The sequence below is a fragment of the Lonchura striata genome, chromosome 21 (genome assembly GCF_046129695.1).
Source record: "Lonchura striata isolate bLonStr1 chromosome 21, bLonStr1.mat, whole genome shotgun sequence".
NCBI lineage: Eukaryota > Metazoa > Chordata > Aves > Passeriformes > Estrildidae > Lonchura > Lonchura striata.
The window spans coordinates 2,097,688-2,123,727 of record NC_134623.1 but is presented as its reverse complement, the minus strand read 5'-3'; the positions used below and the strand labels follow the sequence as shown (position 1 = coordinate 2,123,727).

The window sequence follows — 26,040 nt, the reverse complement described above, 5'->3', positions numbered from 1 at the left end:
CAAGTGGAGCTTGGGTGAAGGTCAGGTGAACCTTGGGTGTGTTCTTTGGGTGTTCCTTGGACATTCCTTGGGGGAAGGTCAGGTGAACTTTGGGTGTTCCTTGGGTGTTCCTTGGACATTCCTTGGACATTCCCTGAGGGAAGGTCAGGTGAACCTCAGGCATTCCTTGGGTGTTCCTCAAGTGGAGCTTGGGTGAAGGTCAGGTGAACTTTGGGTGCTCCTTGGGTGTTCCTTGGGTGTTCCTTGGGTGTTCCTTGAACGTTCCTTGGATGTTCCTTGGACATTCCCTGGGGGAAGGTCAGATGAACCTCAGGCGTTCCTCAGGTGGAGCTTGGCTGAAGGTTTGGAGGCTCTTGGGTGGCTTTGGGGCTTTCCCTGGGTGAAGCTCAAGTGGCCCTCAGGCGTTCCTGATGCGTTCCTTGGACAACCCATTGGGCAACGCCAGAGCGGCAGTTGGGTGACCTTGGCCAAGACAAGCGGTGGCCCTGGGGTGGCCTCGGGGTGGCCTCGGGGTGGCCCTGGGGTGATCCCAGCTCCGCTCAGGGGTGGCAGCCCTGAGGCCACGTTCGAGAGGACCGATGCCACCGCCCGCAGGCCACGAGGAGGACGATCCCTTCTCGCCCGACGCCGACATCGTCTCCAGGAGCCTCTTCCCCGAGAGCTGGCTCTGGCAGGTGGAGCAGCTGACGGAGCCGCCCAACGAGCTGGGGTGAGCTTGGACCTCCTGGCCCACCACCCTGCCACCCCACGGCACGGTCACCCCGTCCTCGTCCAGCTCGGACGCCTCTGGAGACCAGTTATGGTCACCTCAAAGCTGGACAAAGGTCACCGCTGACCTTCTGGGCCGACCTCAGGACTTCTTGGTCCATTCAGGGATCATCTCCAAGCTCCTGGACCTGCTTGGGGGGTGGTCTGTGGGGCTTTGGGGACCAGGGAGGTCCCATGGTGGCTTTGGAACATCTCTGGGGAGCAGAGAAGTCCAGATGTGGGTTTGGGACATCTTTGGGGACCAAGGAGGTCCTACGGTGGCTTTGGGACATCTCTGGGGACCAAAGAAGTCCCACCGTGGGTTTGGGGCATCTCTGGAGACCAGTTATGGTCACCTCAAAGCCGGACAAAGGTCACCACTGACCTTCTGGGCCGACCTCAGGACTTCTTGGTCCACTTGGGGGTCATCTCCAAGCTCCTGGTCCTGTTTCGGGGCCTGTGGGGCTTTGAGACATCTCTGGGGACCAAGGAGGTCCCATGGTGGCTTTGGGACATCTCTTGGGACCAGGGAGATCCCATGGTGGATTTGGGACATCTCTGGGGACAAAGAAAGTCCCACAGTGGCTTTGGGACATCTCTGGGCACCAAGGAGGTCCCATGGTGGCTTTGGGACATCTCTGAGGAGTAGAGAAGTCCAGATGTGGGTTTGGGACATCTTTGGGCACCAGGGAGGTCCTACGGTGGCTTTGGGACATCTCTGGGCACCATGAAGGTCCCATGGTGGCTTTGGGACATCTTTGGGCATCATGAAGGTCCCATGGTGGCTTTGGGACATCTCTGGGCACCACGGAGGTCCTGTGGTGGCTTTGGGACATCTTTGGGCATCATGAAGGTCCCATGGTGGCTTTGGGACATCTCTGGGCACCACGGAGGTCCCATGGTGGCTTTGGGACATCTTTGGGCATCATGAAGGTCCCATGGTGGCTTTGGGACATCTCTGGGCACCACGGAGGTCCCATGGTGGCTTTGGGACATCTTTGGGCATCATGAAGGTCCCATGGTGGCTTTGGGACATCTTTGGGCACCAGGGAGGTCCTACGGTGGCTTTGAGACATCTTTGGGCATCATGAAGGTCCCATGGTGGCTTTGGGACATCTCTGGGCACCACGGAGGTCCCATGGTGGCTTTGGGACATCTTTGGGCACCACGGAGGTCCCATGGTGGCTTTGGGACATCTCTGGGCACCACGGAGGTCCCATGGTGGCACCTCCTGAGCTTGGCCTGGGGTGGGCCGTGACCCTCTTGGTCTCTCCTGTCCTCTCCAGGGTCTCGGCCAAGACGCTGCCCGTGTACCTGAAGGACTCCATCACCACCTGGGAGGTCCTGGCCGTCAGCCTCTCCCCCTCCAAAGGTAGGAGCTCATGGAGGACAAGGAGGTTCCTGGGGTGAACGGAATGTCCCCAAACCTTGGTGGGTCTCCTCGAGCCTGGAGGAGTTCACTGGGATTAGAGGGATCTCCAAAATCTGAGAGGGAGATGCCCCAAAGCTTGGTGGCCACCCTTGGGTTTGATGGATCCCCATGGAACCTGAGGGATCTCCTAAACTTTAGGATTCATGGAGTCTCCTAGACCTTGGGAGGACTCTGGGGTCTTGATGGACCTCCTAGACCTTGGGAAGACTATGGGGGTCTTGGTGGATCTCCTAAACCTTGGGAGGATTCTGTGGGTCTTGGTGGATCTCCTAAACCTTGGGAGGATTCTGTGGGTCTTGGTGGACCTCCTAGACCTTGGGAAGACTTTGTGGGTTTTGATGGCTCCCATAAACCTCGTGAGAACTCTGTGGGTCTTGGTGGATCTCCTAAACCTTGGGAGGATTCTGTGGGTCTTGGTGGACCTCCTAGACCTTGGGAAGATTTTGTGGGTTTTGATGGCTCCCATAAACCTCATGAGAACTCTGTGGGTCTTGGAGAATCTCCTAAACCTTGGGAGGATTCTGTGGGTCTTGATGGATCTCCGAGACCTTGGAAAGACTTTGTGGGTTTTGATGGCTCCCGTAAACTTCATGAGAACTCTGTGGGTCTTGGTGGACCTCCTAAACCTTGGGAAAACCATGGGTTTTGATGGCTCCCCTAAACTTCATGAGAACTCTGTGGGTCTTGGCGGACCTCCTGAACCTTGTGAGAACTCTGTGGGTCTTGGTGGACCTCCTAAACCTCGTGAGGACTCTGTGGGTCTTGGTGGACCTCCTAAACCTCTTGAGGACTCCCTGGCCTCCCAGGGACCTCTGAAGACCTCGGGGTTGCCTCGACCACACGAGGCGCCCTCAAGGCCACCCCCCGCGTGTCCTCCACGCCAGGTCTGTGCGTGGCTGACCCCTACGAGATCACGGTGATGAAGGAGTTCTTCCTGGACCTCCGCCTGCCCTACTCGGTGGTGAGGAACGAGCAGGTGGAGATCCGCGCCATCCTCTACAACTACTGGTCCTACGACATCACGGTCAGTGGGGGGAGGTTCTCCGGGGACGCCGCCGCCCGCCCGTGGACCTCGCGGTGACCTCGGCGTCGCCCGTGCAGGTGCGCGTGGAGCTGGTCCACAACCCCGACCTGTGCAGCGCCTCCACGGCCAAGAGGCGCCACCAGCAGGTGCTGCGCGTGAAGGCCGAGTCCTCGCGCACCGTGTCCTTCGTGGTGGTCCCCCTGAAGCTCGGCCTGCTGGACATCGAGGTCAAGGCGGCCGTCCGCAACCAGTACGTGGGCGACGGCGTCAAGAAGAAGCTCCGAGTGGTGGTGAGTGGCCACCGGCGTTCTTGAGGTGTCCCATGGGTTCTTGAGGTGCCTCCTTGGTTCTTGAGGTGTCACCTCGGTTCCTGAGGTGTCCCCTCGGTTCTTGAGGTGTCACCTCGGTTCCTGAGGTGTCCCCTCGGTTCTTGAGGTGTCCCATGGGTTCCTGAGGTGTCCCATGGGTTCCTGAGGTGTCCCCTCGGTTCCTGAGGTGTCCCCTCGGTTCCTGAGGTGTCCCATGGGTTCTTGAGGTGTCCCATGGGTTTCTGAGGTGTCCCATGGGTTCTTGAGGTGTCCCATGGGTTTCTGAGGTGTCCCATGGGTTCTTGAGGTGTCCCCTCGGCTCCTGAGGTGTCCCATGGGTTCTTGAGGTGTCCCATGGGTTCTTGAGGTGTCCCCTCGGCTCCTGAGGTGTCCCCTCAGTTCCTGAGGTGTCCCCTCGGCTCCTGAGGTGTCCCATGGGTTCCTGAGGTGTCCCCTCGGTTCTTGAGGTGTCCCATGGGTTCCTGAGGTGTCCCATGGGTTCCTGAGGTGTCCCCTCGGTTCTTGAGGTGTCACCTCGGTTCCTGAGGTGTCCCCTCGGTTCCTGAGGTGTCCCCTCGGTTCCCGAGGTGTCCCATGGGTTCTTGAGGTGTCCCCTCGGTTCCTGAGGTGTCCCATGGGTTCCTGAAGTGTCCCCTCCATTCCTGAGGTGTCCCCTCCATTCCTGAGGTGTCCCATGGGTTCCTGAGGTGTCCCCTCCATTCCTGAGGTGTCCCATGGGTTCCTGAGGTGTCCCCTCGGTTCCTGAGGTGTCCCCTCGGTTCCCGAGGTGTCCCCTCGGTTCCTGAGGTGTCCCCTCGGTTCCCGAGGTGTCCCATGGGTTCTTGAGGTGTCCCCTCGGTTCCTGAGGTGTCCCATGGGTTCCTGAAGTGTCCCCTCCATTCCTGAGGTGTCCCCTCCATTCCTGAGGTGTCCCATGGGTTCCTGAGGTGTCCCCTCCATTCCTGAGGTGTCCCATGGGTTCCTGAGGTCATGCTGACCATGGGACTTGATGCCCTTATTGATTTGACATTTTCAATCAATACCTTCATTGATGACCCGATGGCACCATCAAGGCCCGGTTGACCATGGTGGCATCACAATGAAGTTGACCAGGACACAGGAGTGACCTTTGGGTCTCCAGGACCTTGGTGACCTGTGTGACCCCGTGTGGCCTCCTGGGGCTGTCCCGACGTGTCCCTGGGGGTACTGGTCCATACTGGTTCATCCTGGTCCATACTGGTCCATACTGGTCCATACTGGTTCATCCTGGTCCATACTGGTCCATACTGGTTTCTACTGGTCCATACTGGGAGTCCTCTCCTGGCTGGTCCAGAGGGGTTGGGGTGGGGAGGACCCCAGAGCCAACCCCACCCTCAGCGCCGACTCTGCCCTGGACAGCCCGAGGGGATGCGGCTGGAGAAGACGGTGAAGATCGTCGAGCTGGACCCGCAGACCAAGGGCATAAGTGAGTGACATCCTGGGGGACCAGGGAGGTCCCATGATGGCTTTGGGACATCTCTGAGGACCATGGAGGTCCCATGGTGGCTTTGGGACATCTTTGGGCATCACGGAGGTCCCATGGTGGCTTTGGGACATCTCTGAGGACCATGGAGGTCCCATGGTGGCTTTGGGACATCTTTGGGCATCACGGAGGTCCCATGGTGGCTTTGGGACATCTTTGGGCATCACGGAGGTCCCATGGTGGCTTTGGGACATCTTTGGAGACCAGGGAGGTCCCATGGTGGCTTTGGGACATCTCTGAGGACCATGGAGGTCCATGGTGGCTTTGGGACATCTTTGGGGACCAGGGAGGTCCATGGTGGCTTTGGGACATCTTTGGGCACATGGGAGGTCCCATGGTGGCTTTGGGACATCTTTGGGCATCACGGAGGTCCCATGGTGGCTTTGGGACATCTTTGGAGACCAGGGAGGTCCATGGTGGCTTTGGGACATCTCTGAGGACCATGGAGGTCCTACAGTGGCTTTGGGACATCTTTGGGCACCAGCGAGGTCCTGTGGTGGTTTTGGGACATCTTTGGAGACCAGGGAGGTCCCATGGTGGCTTTGGGACATCTTTGGGCATCACAGAGGTCCCATGGTGGCTTTGGGACATCTCTGAGGACCATGGAGGTCCTACAGTGGCTTTGGGACATCTTTGGGCACCAGCGAGGTCCTGTGGTGGCTTTGGGACATCTTTGGAGACCACGGAGGTCCCGTGGTGGCTTTGGGACATCTTTGGAGACCACGGAGGTCCTGTGGTGGCTTTGGGACATCTCTGAGGACCATGGAGGTCCATGGTGGCTTTGGGACATCTCTGGGGACCATGGAGGTCCCATGGTGGCTTTGGGACATCTCTGGGCACCACGGAGGTCCTGTGGTGGCTTTGGGACATCTTTGGGGACCAGGGAGGTCCATGGTGGCTTTGGGACATCTTTGGGGACCAGGGAGGTCCCATGGTGGCTTTGGGACATCTTTGGAGACCATGGAGGTCCTGTGGTGGCTTTGGGACATCTCTGGGGATCATGGAGGTCCATGGTGGCTTTGGGACATCTCTGAGGACCATGGAGGTCCTACAGTGGCTTTGGGACATCTTTGGGCACCAGCGAGGTCCTGTGGTGGCTTTGGGACATCTTTGGAGACCAGGGAGGTCCCATGGTGGCTTTGGGACATCTTTGGAGACCATGGAGGTCCTGTGGTGGCTTTGGGACATCTCTGACGACCATGGAGGTCCCACGGTGGCTTTGGGACACCTTTGGGCACATGGGAGGTCCCATGGTGGCTTTGGGACATCTTTGGGCATCACGGAGGTCCCATGGTGGCTTTGGGACATCTTTGGGCATCACGGAGGTCCTGTGGTGGCTTTGGGACATCTCTGAGGACCATGGAGGTCCATGGTGGCTTTGGGACATCTCTGGGGATCACGGAGGTCCTGTGGTGGCTTTGGGACATCTCTGAGGACCATGGAGGTCCATGGTGGCTTTGGGACATCTCTGGGGACCATGGAGGTCCATGGTGGCTTTGGGACATCTTTGGGCATTGAGGAGGTCCCATGGTGGCTTTGGGACATCTCTGGGGATCAGGGAGGTCCTGCTGTGGCTTTGGGACATCTGGAGGGATCAAGGAGGTGCCTCCAAGCTCATGCCTGGGACACCTTGGAGGACAAGGGACATCCCACCACAGAACTGGGACATCTCAAGGCAGAAGAGACCTCCTGGTGTGGTCTGCAGGGACAAGGGGACACCCCGATGTGGGGTGGGGCTGGGCCACCACGGGCTTGAACGTTGTGGGGGGACACGAGGAGGACCTGGGGTCACCCATCTCCACCCCACCCCACCCCACCGCACAGACGGCGTGCAGGAGGAGCGGGTGAAGGCCGCCGACCTCTCGGACATTGTCCCCAACACCGAGTCGGAGACCAAAGTCAGCATCCAAGGTGAGCCGCGAGGAGAAGACACCTGGGGACAACCCGGTTGGGGGTGGGACCGCCTCGGGCGTGACGCGTCCTCCCGCGGGCCAGGCAACCCCGTGTCCATCCTGGTGGAGAAGGCCATCGATGGTGCCAAGCTGAAGCACCTGATCGTGACGCCGTCGGGCTGCGGGGAGCAGAACATGATCGGCCTGACGCCCACCGTCATCGCCGTCCACTACCTGGACACCACCCAGCAGTGGGAGAACTTCGGGCCCGACCGGCGCGCCGGTGCCACCGAGCTCATCCAGAAAGGTGGGCGTGGTCCCAGAGGGGTGGCAAGGTCCTCAAAAGCGGTGGGATGTTCTCAAAAGTGGTGGGAATGGTTCCAGAAGTGGTGGGATGTTCTCAAAAGTGGAGGGAATGGTCACAAGAGTGGTGGAATGTTCTCAAAAGTGGTGGGAATGGTTCTAAAAGTGGTGGGATGTTCTCAAAAGTGGTGGGATGTTCTCAAAAGTGGTGGGAATGGTTCCAAAAGTGGTGGGATGTTCTCAAAAGTGGTGGGATGTTCTCAATAGTGGGAGGAATGGTCCCAAAAGCGGTGGGATGTTCTCAAAGGTTGGAGGAATGGTCTCAAAAGTGGTGGGATGTTCTCTAAAGTGGTGAAAATGGCTCCAAAAGTGGTGGGATGTTCTCAAAAGTGGTGGGAATGGTCCCAAAAGTGGTGGGATGTTCTCAAAAGTGGCAGTAATGGTCCCAAAAGTGGTGGGAATGGCCCCAAAAGTGGTAGGAATGGTACCAGAAGTGGTGGGATGTTCTCAAAAGTGGTGAAAACGGCTCCAAAAGTGGTGGGATGTTCTCAAAGGTGGTGGGAATGGTCCCAAAAGTGGTGGGAATGGCCCCAAAAGTGGTGGGAATGTCCCAAAAGTGGTGGGAATGGCCCCAAAAGTGGTGGGAATGGTCCCAAAAGTGTGGGCCACCAGTTGGAGAACATTGGTGGCCTGAAGCCCACCCAGGCCACCCCTCACATTGACCAACAGTTGGAGAACTTTGGCGGTCTGAAGCCACCCCTTGTGCTAGTCAACGGTTGGAGAACATTGGTGGTCTGAGGTCACCACTGACCACTGGTCATGTGGGCCAATGGTTGGAGGACATTGGTGGTCTGAGGCCACCCCTCGTGTTGACCAACAGTTGGAGAACATTGGTGGTCTGAGGTCACCCCTTGTGTTGGTCAATGGTTGGAGAACATTGGTGGCCTGAGGCAACCCCTCGTTTTGACCAACTTTTGGTGGACATTGGTAGTCTGAGGTCACCCCTCGTGTTGACCAACGTTTGGAGAACATTGGTGGCCTGAAGCCCACCCAGGCCACCCCTCGTGTTGACCAACGTTTGGAGAACATTGGTGGCCTGAAGCCCACCCAGGCCACCCCTCGCGGTGACCAAGGGCCATCTCCTGCAGGTTACGTCCAGCAGTTGGCCTTCCGCAAACCCGACAGCTCCTACGCCGCCTTCATCCACCGCCCCTCCAGCACCTGGTGAGGCTCCTGCTGCCACCTCCACCACCCGGCCCAGGTGACGGCACTGGATGCCACCCTCAGGTGTCCTCGTCCCCAGGTTGACCGCCTACGTGGTCAAGGTGTTCTCCATGGCCAGGAAGCTGACGGACATCGAGCACGGCGAGATCTGCGGCCCCATCAAGTGGCTCATCCTCAACAGGCAGAAGCCGGACGGCGTCTTCCAGGAGGACGCGCCCGTCATCCATAAGGAGATGGTGGTAGGGGGACACCTTGAGCCTGGAGCTGCTGGTGGACCTCGGGTGGAGGTTGGGAGGTTTGGCGTGGGTTTTGGGTGGAGGTCTGGTGAACTTTGGGTGTTCCTTGGGTGAAGGTCTGGTGAACTTTGGGTGTTCCTTGGGTGAAGGTCAGGTGTTCCTTGGACTCTCCTGGGGTGAAGGTCAGGTGAACATCAGAAATTTCATTGAGCGTTCCTTGGGTGAAGGTCAAACATTCCTTGGGTGTCCCTTGGGTGTTTTTTGGGTGTCCCATGGGCAAAGTTGGGGTGTCCATTGGATGTCCCTGGGGTGTCCCTTAGATGTTCCTCACGGGAAGGTCAGATGAAGGTCAGATATTCTTTGGATGTCCCTTGGGTGTCCCTGAGGTGTCCCTGGGGTCTCCCTTGGGCGTCCCTCAGCCTGGCCAAAGACAGAAGTTGGAATGATCTCCTGGTGGACCTCCGGGCTCTGGGACAACCCCGATCCCGAGCTCTTCTCCTCTTCTCCATCCCCCAGGGCGGCTACCAAGGCGCCGAGCCCGAGGTGTCCCTCACCGCCTTCGTCCTCATCGCCCTGGAGGAGGCACGGGACACCTGCAAGGACCACGTCAACGTGGGTGACCCCGCTGGGGACGGGGAGGCGCCGGAGCCTCGTGGAAGCCACCTGAGATGCCAAATTGTCCATCCTTCCTCCCCAGAACTTGGACGACAGCATCAAAAAAGCCGCCGGCTTCCTGGCCCGGCGCTACGAGCAGCTGGCCAGGCCCTACACGGTGGCCCTGGCGTCCTACGCGCTGGCCCTGGCCGGGAAGCTCAACACCGAGAAGGTCCTCATGAGGTTCTCCAAAGGTGACGTCTCAGGAGGGGTCAAGGTTGGGGTCAGGAAAAGTGGTTTTGGGTTTTCATGGGGTTCTCCAAAGGTGGCACCTCAAAAGGAGTCAAAGTTGGGGTGAAAGGAGGTGGGTTTGGGTCCTCATGAGGTTCTCCAAAGGTGGCGCCTCCAAAGGGGTCAAAATTGAGGTCAGGAGAAGTGGTTTTGAGTCTTCATGAGGTTCTCCAAAGGTGACATCTCAGGAGGGGTCAAGATTGAGGTCACGAAAAGTGGTTTTGGGTCTTCATGGGGTTCTCCAAAGGTGACGTCTCAGGAGGGATCAAAGTTGGGGTGAAAGGAGGTAGGTTTGGGTCCTCATGAGGTTCTCCAAAGGTGGCACTTCAAAAGGGGTCAAAGTTGGGGTGAAAGGAGGTGGGTTTGGGTCCTCATGAGGTTCTCCAAAGGTGGCGCCTCCAAAGGGGTCAAAGTTGGGGTGAAAGGAGATGGGTTTGGGTCTTCAGGAGGTTCTCTAGAGGTGATGTCTCAAGAGGGGTCAAAGTTGGGGTGAAAGGAGGTAGGTTTGGGTTTTCAGGAGGTTCTCCAAAGGTGGTGCCTCAAAAGGGGTCAAAATTGAGGTCAGGAGAAGTGGTTTTGAGTCTTCATGAGGTTCTCCAAAGGTGACGTCTCAGAAGGGGTCAAAGTTGGGGTGAAAGGAGGTGGGTTTGGGTCCTCATGAGGTTCTCCAAAGGTGACGTCTCAGAAGGGGTCAAAGTTGGGGTGAAAGGAGGTGGGTTTGGGTCCTCATGAGGTTCTCCAAAGGTGGCACCTCAAAAGGAGTCAAAGTTGGGGTGAAAGGAGGTGGGTTTGGGTCTTCATGAGGTTCTCTAGAGGTGATGTCTCAGGAGGGTTCAAGGTTGGGGTCAGGAAAAGTGGGTTTGGGTCATCATGAAGTTCTCCAAAGGTGACGTCTCAGGAGGGATTAAAACTGGGGTGAAAGGAGGTGGGTTTGGGTCTTCATGACCTTCATGAGATTCTCTAGAGGTGATGTCTCAGGAGGGGTCAAAGTTGGGGTGAAAGGAGGTGGGTTTGGGTCCTCATGAGGTTCTCCAAAGGTGGTGCCTCAAAAGAAGTCAAAATTGAGGTCAGGAAAGGTGGTTTTGGGTCTTCATTAGGTTCTCCAAAGGTGACATCTCACCAGGGGTCAAAGCTGGGGTGAAAGGAGGTAGGTTTGGGTCATCACAAAGTTCTTCAAAGGTGGCATCTCCCCTTGGTGTGGAAAGGGTTGAACTTGGTGTCAGGGGAGGTGGTTTTGGGTCCTCCTGAGGTTCTCCAGAGCTGAATCCTCACCCAGGGTTGGAATTTGGGGTCAGGGAAGGTGGTTTTGGGTTCTCCTGAGGTTCTCAAAGATGACGCCTCACCTCGGGCTTGAAACTGGGTCCAGGGGAAGTGGTTCTGTGATCCCATGAGGTTCTCCAGAAGTGGTTTTGGATCCTCCTGAGATAACTCCTCACCTGGGGTTGTATTTTGGGGCTGGCCTGAGGTGGCCGTGGGGGTCCCCGGTGGCTGAAGGTGTCCCCGATGTCACCACAGGTGGGGCCAGCTGGGAGGAGAACAACGCCCGCACCTACAACATCGAGGGCACGTCCTACGCGCTGCTGGCCCTGGTGCAGATGAAGAAGTCCCAGCTGGCCGGGCCGGTGGCCCGGTGGCTCGCCCAGCAGAACTACTACGGAGGAGGCTACGGCTCCACCCAGGTGGGACACGGGACAGCCCCGGCCACCCACGGGGACATCTCGGGGACACCTGGGGGTGACGGGGGTGGGAGTTGTCTTTTTGGGGACGTCTTTGGTGGCATGGGAGCAAAAGGTCGCTCTAGAAGGCTTGGAGGGTGCTCCAGTTGGTGTCCCCAAGCCCTGGTGACACCAGTGTCCCCTCAAGGCCACCCAGGAGCCCTTGTGGCCTCTCCACCAGTGTCCCCAAGCCCTGGTGACCCTGATGTCCCCTCAGGCCACCATCCTGGTGTTCCAAGCTCTGTCCCAGCACCAGGTGGACACCGAGGTGGTGTCCCCAAGCCCTGGTGACCCTGATGTCCCCTCAGGCCACCATCCTGGTGTTCCAAGCTCTGTCCCAGCACCAGGTGGACACCGAGTTGGTGTCCCCAAGCCATGGTGACCCTGATGTCCCCTCAGGCCACCATCCTGGTGCTCCAAGCGCTGACCCAGCACCAGGTGGACATTGAGTTGATGTCCCCAAGCCCTGGTGACCCTGATGTCCCCTCAGGCCACCATCCTGGAGTTCCAAGCTCTGTCCCAGCACCAGGTGGACACCGAGTTGGTGTCCCCAAGCCCTGTGACACTGATGTCCCCTCAGGCCACCATCCTGGAGTTCCAAGCTCTGTCCCAGCACCAGGTGGACACCGAGTTGGTGTCCCCAAGCCCTGGTGACCCTGATGTCCCCTCAGGCCACCATCCTGGTGTTCCAAGCTCTGTCCCAGCACCAGGTGGACACCAAGTTGGTGTCCCCAAGCCCTGGTGACCCTGATGTCCCCTCAGGCCACCATCCTGGTGCTCCAAGCTCTGTCCCAGAATGAGGTGGCCACCGAGTTGGTGTCCCCAAGCCCTGGTGACCCTGATGTCCCCTCAGGCCACCATCTTGGTGTTCCAAGCTCTGTCCCAGCACCAGGTGGACACCGAGTTGATGTCCCCAAGCCATGGTGACCCTGATGTCCCCTCAGGCCACCATCCTGGTGTTCCAAGCTCTGTCCCAGCACCAGGTGGACATTGAGTTGGTGTCCCCAAGCCCTGGTGACCCTGATGTCCCCTCAGGCCACCATCCTGGTGCTCCAAGCTCTGTCCCAGAATGAGGTGGCCACCGAGTTGGTGTCCCCAAGCCCTGGTGACCCTGATGTCCCCTCAGGCCACCATCCTGGTGTTCCAAGCTCTGTCCCAGCACCAGGTGGACATTGAGTTGATGTCCCCAAGGCCTGGTGACCCTGATGTCCCCTCAGGCCACCATCCTGGTGCTCCAAGCTCTGTCCCAGCACCAGGTGGACACCGAGTTGGTGTCCCCAAGCCCTGGTGACCCTGATGTCCCCTCAGGCCACCATCCTGGTGCTCCAAGCTCTGTCCCAGCACCAGGTGGACACCGAGTTGATGTCCCCAAGGCCTGGTGACCCTGATGTCCCCTCAGGCCTCCATCCTGGTGTTCCAAGCTCTGTCCCAGCACCAGGTGGACACCGAGTTGGTGTCCCCAAGCCCTGGTGACCCTGATGTCCCCTCAGGCCACCATCCTGGTGTTCCAAGCTCTGTCCCAGCACCAGGTGGCCACCAAGTTGATGTCCCCAAGCCATGGTGACCCTGATGTCCCCTCAGGCCACCATCCTGGTGTTCCAAGCGCTGGCCCAGTACCAGGTGGCCACCGAGTCGCAGCAGCAGCTGGAGCTCGACGTGTCGGTGCTGCTGCCGCGCCGCGCCAGCGCCATCAAGTACCGCATCGAGAACCACAACGCGCTGGTGACGCGCTCCACCGAGGTACCTGGTGGCCCCGTCACCTGTCACCTTGTCACCCCGGCACATTGTCACCCGTCCCCTGGCATTGTCCCCTGGCACTGCCACCTCTGGGTGTCCTCGTTGGATCTCCTCCCATCACCATGGCCACCGTTGTTCCTTCCATGTCACCTCCGTGTCTTCTCAATGTTTGGGATGTGCCACCCTGGCCTTGTCCCCTCCCAGGAGTGTCCTTGTCACCTCCGTGTGCCACCCTGGCCTTGTCCCCTCCCAGGAGTGTCCCTGTCACCTCCGTGTCCCACCCTGGCCTTGTCCCCTCCCTTGCTGTGACCTGCAATGTCATTGTCACCTCCCTGTCCTCCCGATCTCCGTGTCCTTCAACGTCCCTGTCCCCTCTGTCACTGCCACCCTCTCTGTGTCCTGCCTGTCCCCTCCCTGTCCCCTCTGTCACTGCCACCCTCTCTGTGTCCTGCCTGTCCCTCCTGGGGACATCCCCTGGCCCCTCCCAATGTCCCCTGTCCCCTCCTAATGTCCCTTGTCCCTTCTCAATGTCCCCTGTCCCTCTCAATGTCCCCTCCCCCTCTCAATGTCCCCTCTCAATGTCTCCCCAATGTCCCCTGTCCCTCCCAATGTACCCTCCCAATGTCCCCTCCCAATGCCCTGTGTCCTCTCCAAACGTCTCCTGTCCCCTCCCAATGTCCCCTCCCACTGTCCCCTGTCACCTCCCACTGTCCCCTGCCAATGTCCCCTGTCCCTCCCAATGTCCCCTCTCAATGTCCCCATGTCCCCTGTCCCTCCCAATGTCCCCTCTCAATGTCCCCTCTCAATGTCTCCCCAATGTCCCCTGTCCCTCCCAATGTACCCTCCCAATGTCCCCTCCCAATGCCCTGTGTCCTCTCCAAACGTCTCCTGTCCCCTCCCAATGTCTCCTCCCACTGTCCCCTGTCACCTCCCACTGTCCCCCGCCAATGTCCCCTGTCCCTTCCAGTGTCCCCTGTCCCTCCTAATGTCCCCTGTCCCTCCCAATGTCCCCTCCCAATGTCCCCTCTCAATGTCTCCCCAATGTCCCCTGTCCTTCCCAATGTCCCCTCTCAATGTCCCCTCTCAATGTCCCCCCAATGTCCCCTGTCCCCTCCCAATGTCCCCTCCCACTGTCCCCTGTCACCTCCCACTGTCCCCTGCCAATGTCCCCTGTCCCTTCCAGTGTCCCCTGTCCCTCCTAATGTCCCCTGTCCCTCCCAATGTCCCCTCTCAATGTCCCCATGTCCCCTGTCCCTCCCAATGTCCCCTCTCAATGTCCCCATGTCCCCTGTCCCTCCCAATGTCCCCTTCCAATGTCCTGTGTCCTCTCCAAATGTCCCCTGTCCCTCCCAATGTCCCCTCTCAATGTCCCCTCTCAATGTCTCCCCAATGTCCCCTGTCCCTCCCAATGTCCCCTCCCAATGTCCCCTTCCAATGTCCTGTGTCCTCTCCAAATGTCTCCTGTCCCCTCCCAATGTCCCCTCCCACTGTCCCCTGTCCCCTCCCAATGTCACCTCCCAATGTCCCCCCAATGTCCCCTGTCCCTCCCAATGTCCCCTCCCAATGTCCCCTTCCAGTGTCCTGTGTCCTCTCCAAATGTCTCCTGTCCCCTCCCAATGTCCCCTCAATGTCCCCTGTCCCCTCCCAATGTCCCCTCCCAATGTCCCCTCCCACTGTCCCCTGTCACCTCCCACTGTCCCCTGCCAATGTCCCCTGTCCCTTCCAGTGTCCCCTGTCCCTCCTAATGTCCCCTGTCCCTCCCAATGTCCCCTCTCAATGTCCCCATGTCCCCTGTCCCTCCCAATGTCCCCTCCCAATGTCTCCCCAATGTCCCCTGTCCCTCCCAATGTCCCCTCCCAATGTCTCCTCCCAATGCCCTGTGTCCTCTCCAAACGTCTCCTGTCCCCTCCCAATCTCCCCTCCCACTGTCCCCTGTCACCTCCCACTGTCCCCCGCCAATGTCCCCCTGTCCCTCCCAATGTCCCCTCCCAATGTCCCCACGTCCCCTGTCCCCTCAGACCAAGCTGAACGAGGACTTCACGGTCAAGGCCGAGGGCGTGGGCAAGGGGACAATGACGGTGGTGACCGTGTACCACGCCAAGGTCCCCGACAAGGATGACAAATGTGACAACTTCGACCTGAGCGTGGACGTGGAGGAGGTCGACGGGGGTGAGTCCCCAAATGTCCCCTCCCTGTCCCCGCTGTGTCCCCCCCGAGCCCCTCCCCGCATCACCCATGCGCCCCACGTCCCCTTCGATGTCCCCTCGATGTCCCCACCCAGGTAAGGAAGAGGAGGACATCATCAGGACCATCAAGATCACCATCTGCACCAGGTGGGGACACTGGGGACATTGGGGACACTGGGGACATTGGGGACATTGGGGACATGGGGACACTGGGGATATTGGGGACATTGGGGACATTGGGGACACTGGGGACACTGGGGACATTGGGGACACTGGGGACACTGGGGACACTGGGGACATTGGGGACACTGGGGACATTGGGGACATTGGGGACATTGGGGACACTGGGGACACTGGGGACACTGGGGACATTGGGGACATTGGGGACATTGGGGACACTGGGGACACTGGGGACACTGGGGACATTGGGGACATTGGGGACAGCAGGGACATTGGGGACACTGGGGACATTGGGGACATTGGGGACATTGGGGACACTGGGGACATTGGGGACATGGGGGACACTTGGGGACATTGGGGACATTGGGGGACATTGGGGACACTTGGGGACACTGGGGACATTGGGAACACTGGGGACACTGGGGACATTGGGAACACTGGGGACTCTGGACATTGGGGACATTTGGGGACATTTGGGGACACTGGGGACATTGGGGACTCTGGGAACACTGGGGACATCATGGGGGACACTGGGGACACTGGGGACACTGGGGACATTGGGGACATTGGGGACACTGGGGGACACTGGGGACATTGGGGACACTTGGGGACATTTGGGGACATTTGGGGACACTGGGGACATTGGGGATATTGGGGACACTTGGGGACATTGGGGGCATTGGGGACACTGGGGACACTGCGGGGGTTGGGGACAGGCAAGGGTGGCCTCAGCTCTGTCCCCACAGGTACCTGGACACCGTGGATGCCACCATGTCCATCCTGGACGTGTCCATGCTCACGGGCTTCTCGCCGGACGTGCAGGACCTGAGGAGGGTCAGTGTGGGGACATGGGGACACCGGGGGGACACTGGGGGGACATGGGGACACTGTGGGGACATGGGGACACCGGGGGGTGGGAGCACATGGGGACAAAGATGGCGACCCCATGTCTTTGTTCCATCCTGTGCCACCACGCTCCCACATTCCCCATTGTCCCTGCGTGTCCCCACGGTCTCGGTGTCACCGTGTCCCCACACGTCCCTATGGTCCCGGTGTCACCATGTCCTTGCGTGTCCCCATGTCCTGATGACACTCATGTCACCATGTGTCCTGCATTCCCGGTGTCAACGTATCCCCACGTGTCCCCATGGTCCCGGTGTCACCGTGTCCCTGTGTGTCCCCATGTCCTGATGCCACTCCATGTCACCATGTGTCCTGCATTCCCAGTGTCACCATGTCCCCACAGTCTTGTTGTCACCGTATCCCCCCGTGTCCCCACGATCTCGGTGTCATCATGTCCCTGAGTGTCCCCATGTCCTGATGCCATTCCGTGTCCCTGCATGTCCCCGCATGTCCCCACGTGTCCCCACGTGTCCCCACGTGTCCCAGTGGCACGGTGTCACCAGTCTCCCACATTCTGGTGTCCCCACATGTCCCCCGTGCCCTGGTGTCACAATGTCCCTGATGTCCCACATTCCTGGTGGCATGGTGTCCCCTGTGCTCGGTGTCACACCGTCCCCGCTGTCCCCTGTCCCCGGTGTCACGCTGTCCCCGCTGTCCCCAGCTGTCCGAGGGGGTGGACAGGTACATCTCCAAGTTTGAGCTGGACCAGGACAAAGAGCGGAGCAACGTCGTCATTTACCTGGACAAGGTGGGGACACTGGGGACCTTGGGGACGTTGGGGACGTTGGGGACGTTGGGGACGTTGGGGACACTGGGGACACTGGGGACATTGGGGACATTGGGGACATTGGGGACACTGGGCACACTGGGGACATTGGGGAGATTGGGGACATTGGGGACACTGGGGACACTGGGCACACTGGGGACATTGGGGAGATTGGGGACATTGGGGACACTGGGGACGTTGGGGACATTGGGGATGTTGGGGACGTTGGGGACTTTGGGGACATTGGGGATGTTGGGGACACGGCGGTGGGGACAGGACAGGGATGGTGGCAGGGGCAAGATGGGACAATGACAAGGTGGGACAGGGACAGGGACAGGGACAGGGACAGGGACAGGGACAGGGACAGGATGGGGGGACAAGATGGAGTTGGGGACATGAGCAGGGGCAGGACGGCGACAGGGCTGTGACAGGGACACAGCTGGGGTTGGGGACATGTCTGGGGACGGGGTGGTGACAGCAAGTCTCATGGTGGTGACAAGGACAGAGATGGGTGGGGACAGCACGAGGACATGGCTGGGGACAGGATCAGGTGTGCTGGGGAGGTGACTCGCAGCCTGTCTGAGTGCCACCTCCATGTCCCCTGTCCATGTCCCTGTTGCCATCACTGTCCCTCTCCCCTGTCCCTGTCCCTGTCCCTGTCCCTGTCCCTGTCCCTGTCCCTGTCCCTGTCCCATCCCTGTCCCTGTCCCTGTGTCCCTGTCCCTGTCCCATCCCCGTCCCTGTCCCCATCCCTGTCCCTGTCCCTGTGTCCCTGTCCCCATCCCTGTACCATCCCTGTCCCCATCCCTGTCCCTGTCCCTGTCCCTGTCCCTGTCCCTGTCCCTGTCCCTGTCCCATCCCCGTCCCTGTCCCCGTCCCCGTCCCTGTCCCCATCCCTGTCCCTCTCCCCATCCCTGTCCCTGTCCCTGTCCCTGTCCCATCCCTGTCCCTGTCCCTGTCCCTGTCCCTGTCCCTGTCCCTGTCCCTGTCCCTGTCCCTGTCCCTGTGTCCCTGTCCCTCTGTCCCTCTCCCCATCCCTGTCCCTGCCCCTGTCCCTGTCCCTGTCCCATCCCTGTCCCTGTCCCATCCCCATCCCTGTCCCTGTCCCTCTGTCCCTGTCCCATCCCTGTCCCTGTCCCTGTCCCTGTCCCTGTCCCTGTCCCTGTCCCTGTGTCCCTGTCCCCAGGTGTCCCACAAGGCCCAGGAGTGTTTCGCCTTCAAGGCCCACCAGAGGTTCCAGGTGGGGCTGATCCAGCCCGCGGCCGTCAGCGTCTACAGCTACTACAGGATCGGTGTGGCCCTGTCCTTGTCACTGTCACTGTCCCTGTCCCCTGTGTCCCCGTGTCCCTGTCCCCTCTGTCTCCTGTGGCCTTGTCCCTGTCCCCTCTGTCTCCCCCCGTCCCTGTCCCTGTCCCCGTCTCCATCACTGTCCCTGTCCCCTGTCCCCTCTCCCTATCCCCATGGATGTCCCATGTCCCTGTCCCTGTCCCTGTCCCTGTCCCCAGTGCCACCCAGGTCACCTGTGTCACCTCTGTCACCTGTGTCCCCTGTCACCTCTGTCACATGTCACCTGTGCCACCTGGGTCACCTATCACATCTGTCACCTGCGTCACTTCTGCCACCTGGGTCACCTGGTTCGCATGTCACCTCTGTCACCTGTCACCTCTGTCACCTGTGTCACCTCTGTCACTTCTGTCACCTAGGTCACCTCTCTGGCACCTGTGTCCCCATCTCCTTGTGTCCCCCCAGCCAATGTCCCCATTGTCCCCACATCTCCATCTCCCCTGGCTGATGTCCCCTGCTGTCCCCATGTCCTCCAGCTGATGTCCCCATGCCCCCTGCTGTCCCCATGTCTCCATGTTCCCTGATGTCTCCTGCTGTCCCATGTCAGGGTGTCCCCCCTGGTTGATGTCCCCACTGTCACCACATCCTCCCTGGATGATGCCCCTTGATGTCCCCATGTCCTCCCAGGGGATGTCCCCCACTGTCTCCATGTCCCTTCCTGTCCCCTGCTGTCCCCATGTCCCCTTCTGTCCCCTTCTGTCCCCTGCTGTCCCCTGCTGTCCCCGTGTCCCCTGCTGTCCCCCTGTCCCCTGATGTCCCCTGATGTCCCCATGTCCCCTGCTGTCCCCTGATGTCCCCGTGTCCCCACAGACGATCGCTGCACCCGGTTCTACCACCCGGACAAGGAGGGAGGGAAACTGAACAAGATCTGCCAGGGGGACGTTTGTCGCTGCGCCGAAGGTGACACGGGGACACGGGACACGGGACACGGGGCCATGGGGACATGGCGACACGAGGGTGGGACGGGCAGACAGCCCTGGCAGGGTGGGACATGTCCTGGCCATGGTGGGACACGTCATGGTCATGGTGGGACACGTCCTGGCCATGGTGGGACACATCAATGATGAGATGTCACATGTTACGACCATGATGCGGACATGTCCCTGCCGTGGTGGGACATGTCATGACCCTGGTGGGGACATGTCATCGATGAGATGTCACATGCCATGACTGTGGTGGGGAACACCTCCCTGCCACAGTTGACCTTGCCGTGGTTGTGTCCCCGTGATGTCCCCACGATGTCCCCGTGATGTCCCCACTATGTCCCCACAATGTCCCCGTGATGTCCCCACAGAGAGCTGCTTCAAGCGGCAGGAGGAGCCCGAGGACATCACTGTCAACCAACGCATGGACCGCGCCTGCGAGCCTGGGGTGGACTTCGGTGGGACATGGGGACACTGGGGACACTGGAGACGTTGGGAGGATTGTGACATTGGGGACATTGAGGGGCAGTGGGAACGTTGAGGACAATGGGGACAATGGGGACATTGGGGGACAATGGAGACATTGAGGGACAGCGGGGACATTGAGGGCATTGGGGACATCGGGGACATTGGGGGACAATGAGGACATTGGGAGGATTGTGACATTGGGGACATTGGAGGACAGTGGGGACATTGGGGGACATTGTGGACAATAGGGGACAATGGGGATGCTGGGGGGATTGGGACATTGGGGACACCAGGGACAATGGGGACATTGGGGACATTTGGGACAATGGGGACATTGGGGACATTGGGGGACAATGGGGACATTGGGGACAATGGGGGAAAATGGCGACACTGGGGACATTGGGGGAAAATGGCGACACTGGGGACATTGGGGACATTGAGGACAATGGGGACAATGGGGACAGTGGGGGACATTGGGGACACTGGGGACATTGGGGACACCAGGGACAATGGGGACATTGGGGACATTGGGGGACAATGGGGACATTGGGGACAATGGGGGAAAATGGCGACACTGGGGACATTGGGGACATTGAGGACAATGGGGACAATGGGGACAGTGGGCGACAATGGGGACAATGGGGACACTGGGGACATTGAGGACATTGGGAACATCAGGGACAATGGTGACGTTGGTGACAACGGGGACATCGGGTGATAAGGCGTCATGGCGGGTGGAGTTCAGGACGTTGGGGACACGGAAGGGGCGGGGAGGGACACGGTGGGGACAGGGGACACGGAAGGGCCACCCTGGTGGTGGTGGCAGCGCTGTCCCCGTGTCCCCTGGCAGTGTACAAGGTGAGGCTGGTGGCCCGCGAGGAGACCCCGTCCCACGACAATTACATCATGGAGGTCCTGTCGGTCATCAAGATGGGTACGGTCACCACGGAGGGGGACAAGGCCACCTCGGGGCTGGGACCAGGCCACCACGGTGGGGACAAGGCCACCACGGTGGGGACAAGGCCACCACGGGGGGGACAAGGCCACCTCGGGGCTGGGACCAGGTCACCACGGTGGGGACAAGGCCACCACGGGGGGGACAAGGCCACCTCGGGGCTGGGACCAGGCCACCACGGTGGGGACCAGGCCACCTCAGGGCTGGGACCAGGCCACCACGGTGGGGACAAGGCCACCACGGGGGGGACAAGGCCACCTCGGGGCTGGGACCAGGCCACCACGGTGGGGACAAGGCCACCATGGGGGGGACAAGGCCACCTCGGTGGGGACAAGGCCACCTCGGGGCTGGGACAAGGCCACCACAGAGGGGAAATGGCCACCACAGGGCGGGGACAAGGCCACCACACGGGGACAAAGCCACCACACAGGGGACAAAACCACCACAGGGAGAGAAATGGCCACCACAGAAAGGGGACAAGGCCACCTCTGGGGGGACAAGGACACCTTGGGGCTGGGACAAGGCCACCATGGTGGGGACAAGGCCACCACACGGGGGACAAAGCCACCAGAGAGAGAGAAATGGCCACCACACAGGGGACAAGGCCACCTCTGGGGGGACAAGGCCACACTGGGCGGGGACAAGACCACCTTGGGGCTGGGACAAGGCCACCATGGTGGGGACAAGGCCACCACAAGGGGGAAATGGCCACCACAGGGGTGACAAAGCCACCTTGGTGGGACATGGCCATCATGGGTGGATGTTGCCACCACCCTGTTAGGGGGGCAAGGTCACCTCAAGGTGACATGGTCACCTCAGGGGGACATGGCCACCACAGGGTGGGCATGGTCACCCTGGGGACATGGTGAGGGTCACCTGCAGATGGGGACACTCAAGTGGGGTGGTTGGGGATGGCCAGGTGGGGATGGTGTCACCTGGGTGGGGTCAGTGTCACCAGGGTGGGTCAGTGTCACCCAATTTGGGGCAGTGTCACCTAACTGGGGCCAGTGTCACTCAGCTGGGATTGGTGCCACCTAATTGAGGTTGGTGCCACCCAAGGGAGTTCAGGGACACCCAGGTGGGTTGATGTCACCCAGGTGGGGTTGGTGTCACCCACCTGGGGTCAGTGTCACCCAATTGGAGTTGGTGTCACCCAGCTGGGGTCAATGTCACCCAGGTGGGACTGGTGTCACCCAAGAGAGTTCAGTGTCACCCACCTGGGGTTGGTGTCACCCACCTGGGGTCAGTGTCACCCAATTGGAGTTGGTGTCACCCAGCTGTGGTCGGTGTCACCCAGCTGGGGTCAGTGTCACCCAATTGGAGTTGGTGTCACCCAGCTGTGGTCGGTGTCACCTGGGTGGGGTCGGTGTCATCCAAGGGAGTTCAGGGACACCCAACTGAGGTCGGTGTCACCTGGGTGGGGTCAGGGTCACCCAACTGAGGTTGGTGTCACCCAGCCGCAGTCGGTGTCACCCTGGTGCCCTGGGTGTGGCAGAGCTGGAGGCACCCAGTGCCACCCCCAGCTGGTGCCACCAGGGCTGTGGTGCCACCACGGCTGTCCTGTTTGGGGGACGGAGACATCACAGTGACACGGTGCCATGGTGACACGGTGATGTGGTGACACGGTGACACCGTGACACGGTGCCATGGTGCCATGGTGCCACGGTGCCACGGTGACAAGGGGACACGGTGCCACGGTGACACAGTGCCATGGTACCATGGTGCCACAGTGCAACGGTGCCATGATGCCATGGTGCCATGGTGACACGGTGACATGGTGACATAGTGCCATGGTGCCATGGTGCCACAGTGCAACAGTGACACGGTGACACAGTGACATGGTGCCATGGTGCCGTGGTGACACGGTGACACAGTGACATAGTGACACAGTGACATAGTGACACGGTGACATAGTGACACGGTGATACGGTGACATAGTGACACAGTGACATGGTGACATGGTGACACGGTGCCACGGTGCCACAGTGACACGGTGACACGGTGACACGGTGACACGGTGACACAGTGACATGGTGACATGGTGATATGGTGACACAGTGACACGGTGACATGGTGACATGGTGCCACGGTGCCACAGTGACACGGTGACACGGTGACACGGTGACACGGTGACATGGTGACATGGTGATATGGTGACACAGTGACATGGTGACATGGTGATACGGTGACATAGTGACACAGTGACATGGTGACATGGTGCCATGGTGCCACAGTGCCACGGTGCCACGGTGACACGGTGACACGGTGACACGGTGACATGGTGACATGGTGATATGGTGACACAGTGACATGGTGACATGGTGATACGGTGACATAGTGACACAGTGACATGGTGACATGGTGCCATGGTGCCACAGTGCCATGGTGACACGGTGCCACGGTGACACGGTGACACGGTTCCTCGGTGCCCAGGCACAGACGAGGACCCCGCTGGCAGCAACAGGACCTTCGTGAGCCACCAGCAGTGCAGGGACACCCTGAGGCTGCGCGTGGGACGGGACTACCTGGTCTGGGGACAGGCCAGCGACCTCTGGGCCACCGGCAGACAGTAGGGACACCGTCCCCATTGTCCCCCTTGTCCTCGTGTCCCCATGTCCCCATTGTCCCCATGTCCCCATTGTCACCCTTGTGCCCATTGTCCCCTTGTCCCCATTGTCCCCCTTGTCCCCCTTGTCCTCATGTCCCGATGTCCCCATTGTCCCCATATCGCCATTGTCCCCATTGTCCTCATTGTCCCCCTTGTCCCCCTTGTCCCCATGTCCCCATGTCCCCATTGCCCCATTGCCGCATTGTCCCCATTGTCCCCCATGTCCTCATGTCCCCATGGTTGTCCCCATGTCTCCATTGTCCCCATTGTCCCCATTGTCCCCATGTCCCCATTGCCACATTGCCACATTGTCCCCATTGTCCCCCTTTTCCTGCTGTCCCCATTGTCCCCATTGTCCTCCTGTCCCCATGTCCCCCTTGTCTCCATGTCCCCATTGTCCCCCTTGTCCTCATGTCCCGATGTCCCTATTGTCCCCATATCACCATTGTCCCCATTGTCCCCATTGTCCTCGTGTCCCTGTGTCCCCCTTGTCCCCATGTCCCCATGTCCCCATGTCCCCATTGCCCCATTGTCCCCATTGTCGCCCTTGTCCTCATGTCCCCATGGTTGTCCCCATGTCTCCATTGTCCCCATTGTCCCCATGTCTCCATTGTCCCCATTGTCCCTGTGCCCCCACTGTCCCTATACCCCCGCTGTCCCCGTGTCCCCATGGCTGTCCCCGTGTCCCCATGGCTGTCCCCATGGTTGCTCCCATGTCCCCAAGCTGTCCCCGTGTCTCCATCGTCCCCATTGTCCCCTATATCCCCAATGTCCCCATTGTCCCTATACCCCCACTGTCCCTGTGTCCCCGCGGTTGTCCCCATGTCCCCAAGCTGTCCCCGTGTCCCCAAGTTGTCCCCAAGCTGTCCCCTGTGTCCCCATTGTCTCCATTGCCCCTCTATTCCCATTGTCCCCTATATCCCCAGTGTCCCCTGTGTCCCCATTGTCCCCAAGTCACCACGGCTGTCCCCAAGCTGTCCCCGTGTCCCCGTGGCTGTCCCCAAGGTGTCCCCCATGTCCCCATGGCTGTCCCTTTGTCCCCTGTGTCCCCATTGTCCCTGTTGCCCCCTATATCCCCAATGTCCCCATTGTCTCTATACCCCCACTGTCCCCACGTCCCCGTGGTTGTCCCCGTGTCCCCATGTCCCCGCGGTTGTCCCCGTGTCCCCATGGCTGTCCCCGTGTCCCCAAGGTGTCCCCCATGTCCCCATGGCTGTCCCTGTGTCCCCAGTGTCCCCATTGTCCCCTATATCCCCAATGTCCCCATTGTCCCTATACCCCCACTGTCCCCACGTCCCCATGGTTGTCCCCATGTCCCCAAGCTGTCCCCCCGTCCCTGTGGTTGTCCCCATGTCCCCATGTCCCCATGGCTGTCCCCGCAGATGTCCCCAAGCTGTCCCCATGTCCCCGTGTCCCCAAGCTGTCCCCCCGTCCCCATGGTTGTCCCCATGTCCCCATGTCCCCACGGTTGTCCCCGTGTCCCCATGGCTGTCCCCCTGTCCCCACGGTTTTCCCCATGTCCCCATGTCCCCAAGCTGTCCCCCATGTCCCCATGGCTGTCCCTGTGTCCCCATTGTCTCCGTTGCCCCCTATACCCCCCTGTCCCCATGTCCCCACGGTTGTCCCCATGTCCCCTTTGGTGTCCCCGCGGATGTCCCCAAGCTGTCCCCGTGTCCCCATGGCTGTCCCCCCATCCCCACGGTTGTCCCCATGTCCCCTTTGGTGTCCCCGCGGATGTCCCCATGGTTGTCCCCGTGTCCCCAAGCTGTCCCCCCGTCCTCGCGGCTGTCCCCATGTCCCCTTTGGTGTCCCCGCGGATGTCCCCAAGCTGTCCCCGTGTCCCCAGCTTCTCGTACCTGGTGGGGAAGGACACGTGGCTGGAGGAGTGGCCCTCGGAGGTCGCGTGCCAGGACGCGGAGCTGCAGAAGCTCTGCCAGGACTTCCTCGAGTTCTCCGAGTCCATGACGCTCTTCGGCTGTCCCAGCTGAGTCCCCGGGGTGCCACCCACCCTCGGGTGCCACCCGCCCTCGGGTGTCACCTGGTCCCGGCGTGTCACCACGCTCCGGTCACTTTTTGTCCCCTCCCCGCCCTTTCTTTTTTTGGTTATTTTCTTTTTTTTTTGGTTAAAAAAAGTCATTTCTGAGCACCTGGTTTGGGGTGTCCTTGTTGGGGGGAGAGTGGGGACACCAGAGGGGACATGAGGACACCAGAGGTGACACAGGGACACCAGAGGGGACACGGGGACACCAGAGGGGACATGAGGACACCAAAGGGGACACGGGGACACCAGAGGGGACACGGGGACACCAAAAGGGACACGGGGACACCACAGGGGACATGGGGACAGCAGAGGGGACATGAGGACACCACAGGGGATGTGGGGACATTACGGGGGACGTGGGGACACCAGAGGGGATGTGGGGACACCAGAGGTGACATGAGGACACCAAAGGGGACACGGGGACACCAGAGGTGACACGGGGACACCAGAGGTGACACAGGGACACCAGAGGGGACATGGGGACACCACGGGGGACGTGGGGACACCAGAGGAGACGTGGGGACAACAGGCGGACTTGGGGACACCACAGGGGATGTGGGGACATTACGGGGGACGTGGGGACACCACAGAGGTCATGGGGACACCACAGGGGACGTGGGGACACCAAAGGGGACACGGGG

General features: G+C 60.2%; 1 protein-coding gene across 2 annotated transcripts in view; it reads left to right on the top strand.

Annotated features, from left to right (window-relative positions):
* C3 (complement C3) overlaps positions 1-25,504 on the top strand; it is a 47,499-nt gene extending 21,995 nt beyond the window's left edge. Inside the window, exons 18-40 of one of the 2 annotated variants that reach the window (XM_077787756.1) lie at positions 595-709; positions 2,034-2,119; positions 3,064-3,203; positions 3,281-3,493; positions 4,910-4,976; positions 6,858-6,944; positions 7,029-7,232; positions 8,377-8,452; positions 8,532-8,691; positions 9,205-9,300; positions 9,386-9,536; positions 11,089-11,252; positions 12,870-13,028; positions 15,044-15,194; positions 15,307-15,358; positions 16,138-16,225; positions 16,956-17,042; positions 18,247-18,352; positions 19,215-19,304; positions 19,699-19,785; positions 20,646-20,729; positions 23,184-23,319; positions 25,205-25,504. In XM_077787756.1, coding sequence (XP_077643882.1) covers positions 595-709; positions 2,034-2,119; positions 3,064-3,203; positions 3,281-3,493; positions 4,910-4,976; positions 6,858-6,944; positions 7,029-7,232; positions 8,377-8,452; positions 8,532-8,691; positions 9,205-9,300; positions 9,386-9,536; positions 11,089-11,252; positions 12,870-13,028; positions 15,044-15,194; positions 15,307-15,358; positions 16,138-16,225; positions 16,956-17,042; positions 18,247-18,352; positions 19,215-19,304; positions 19,699-19,785; positions 20,646-20,729; positions 23,184-23,319; positions 25,205-25,346 — 2,741 coding nt within the window. In that variant the 3' untranslated portion in view covers positions 25,347-25,504. Of the gene's footprint in view, positions 1-543; positions 710-2,033; positions 2,120-3,063; positions 3,204-3,280; positions 3,494-4,909; positions 4,977-6,857; positions 6,945-7,028; positions 7,233-8,376; positions 8,453-8,531; positions 8,692-9,204; positions 9,301-9,385; positions 9,537-11,088; positions 11,253-12,869; positions 13,029-15,043; positions 15,195-15,306; positions 15,359-16,137; positions 16,226-16,955; positions 17,043-18,246; positions 18,353-19,214; positions 19,305-19,698; positions 19,786-20,645; positions 20,730-23,183; positions 23,320-25,204 lie in introns of both variants that reach the window. The other variant, XM_077787755.1, reaches the window with a different exon arrangement.
* Positions 25,505-26,040: the final 536 nt, after the last annotated feature.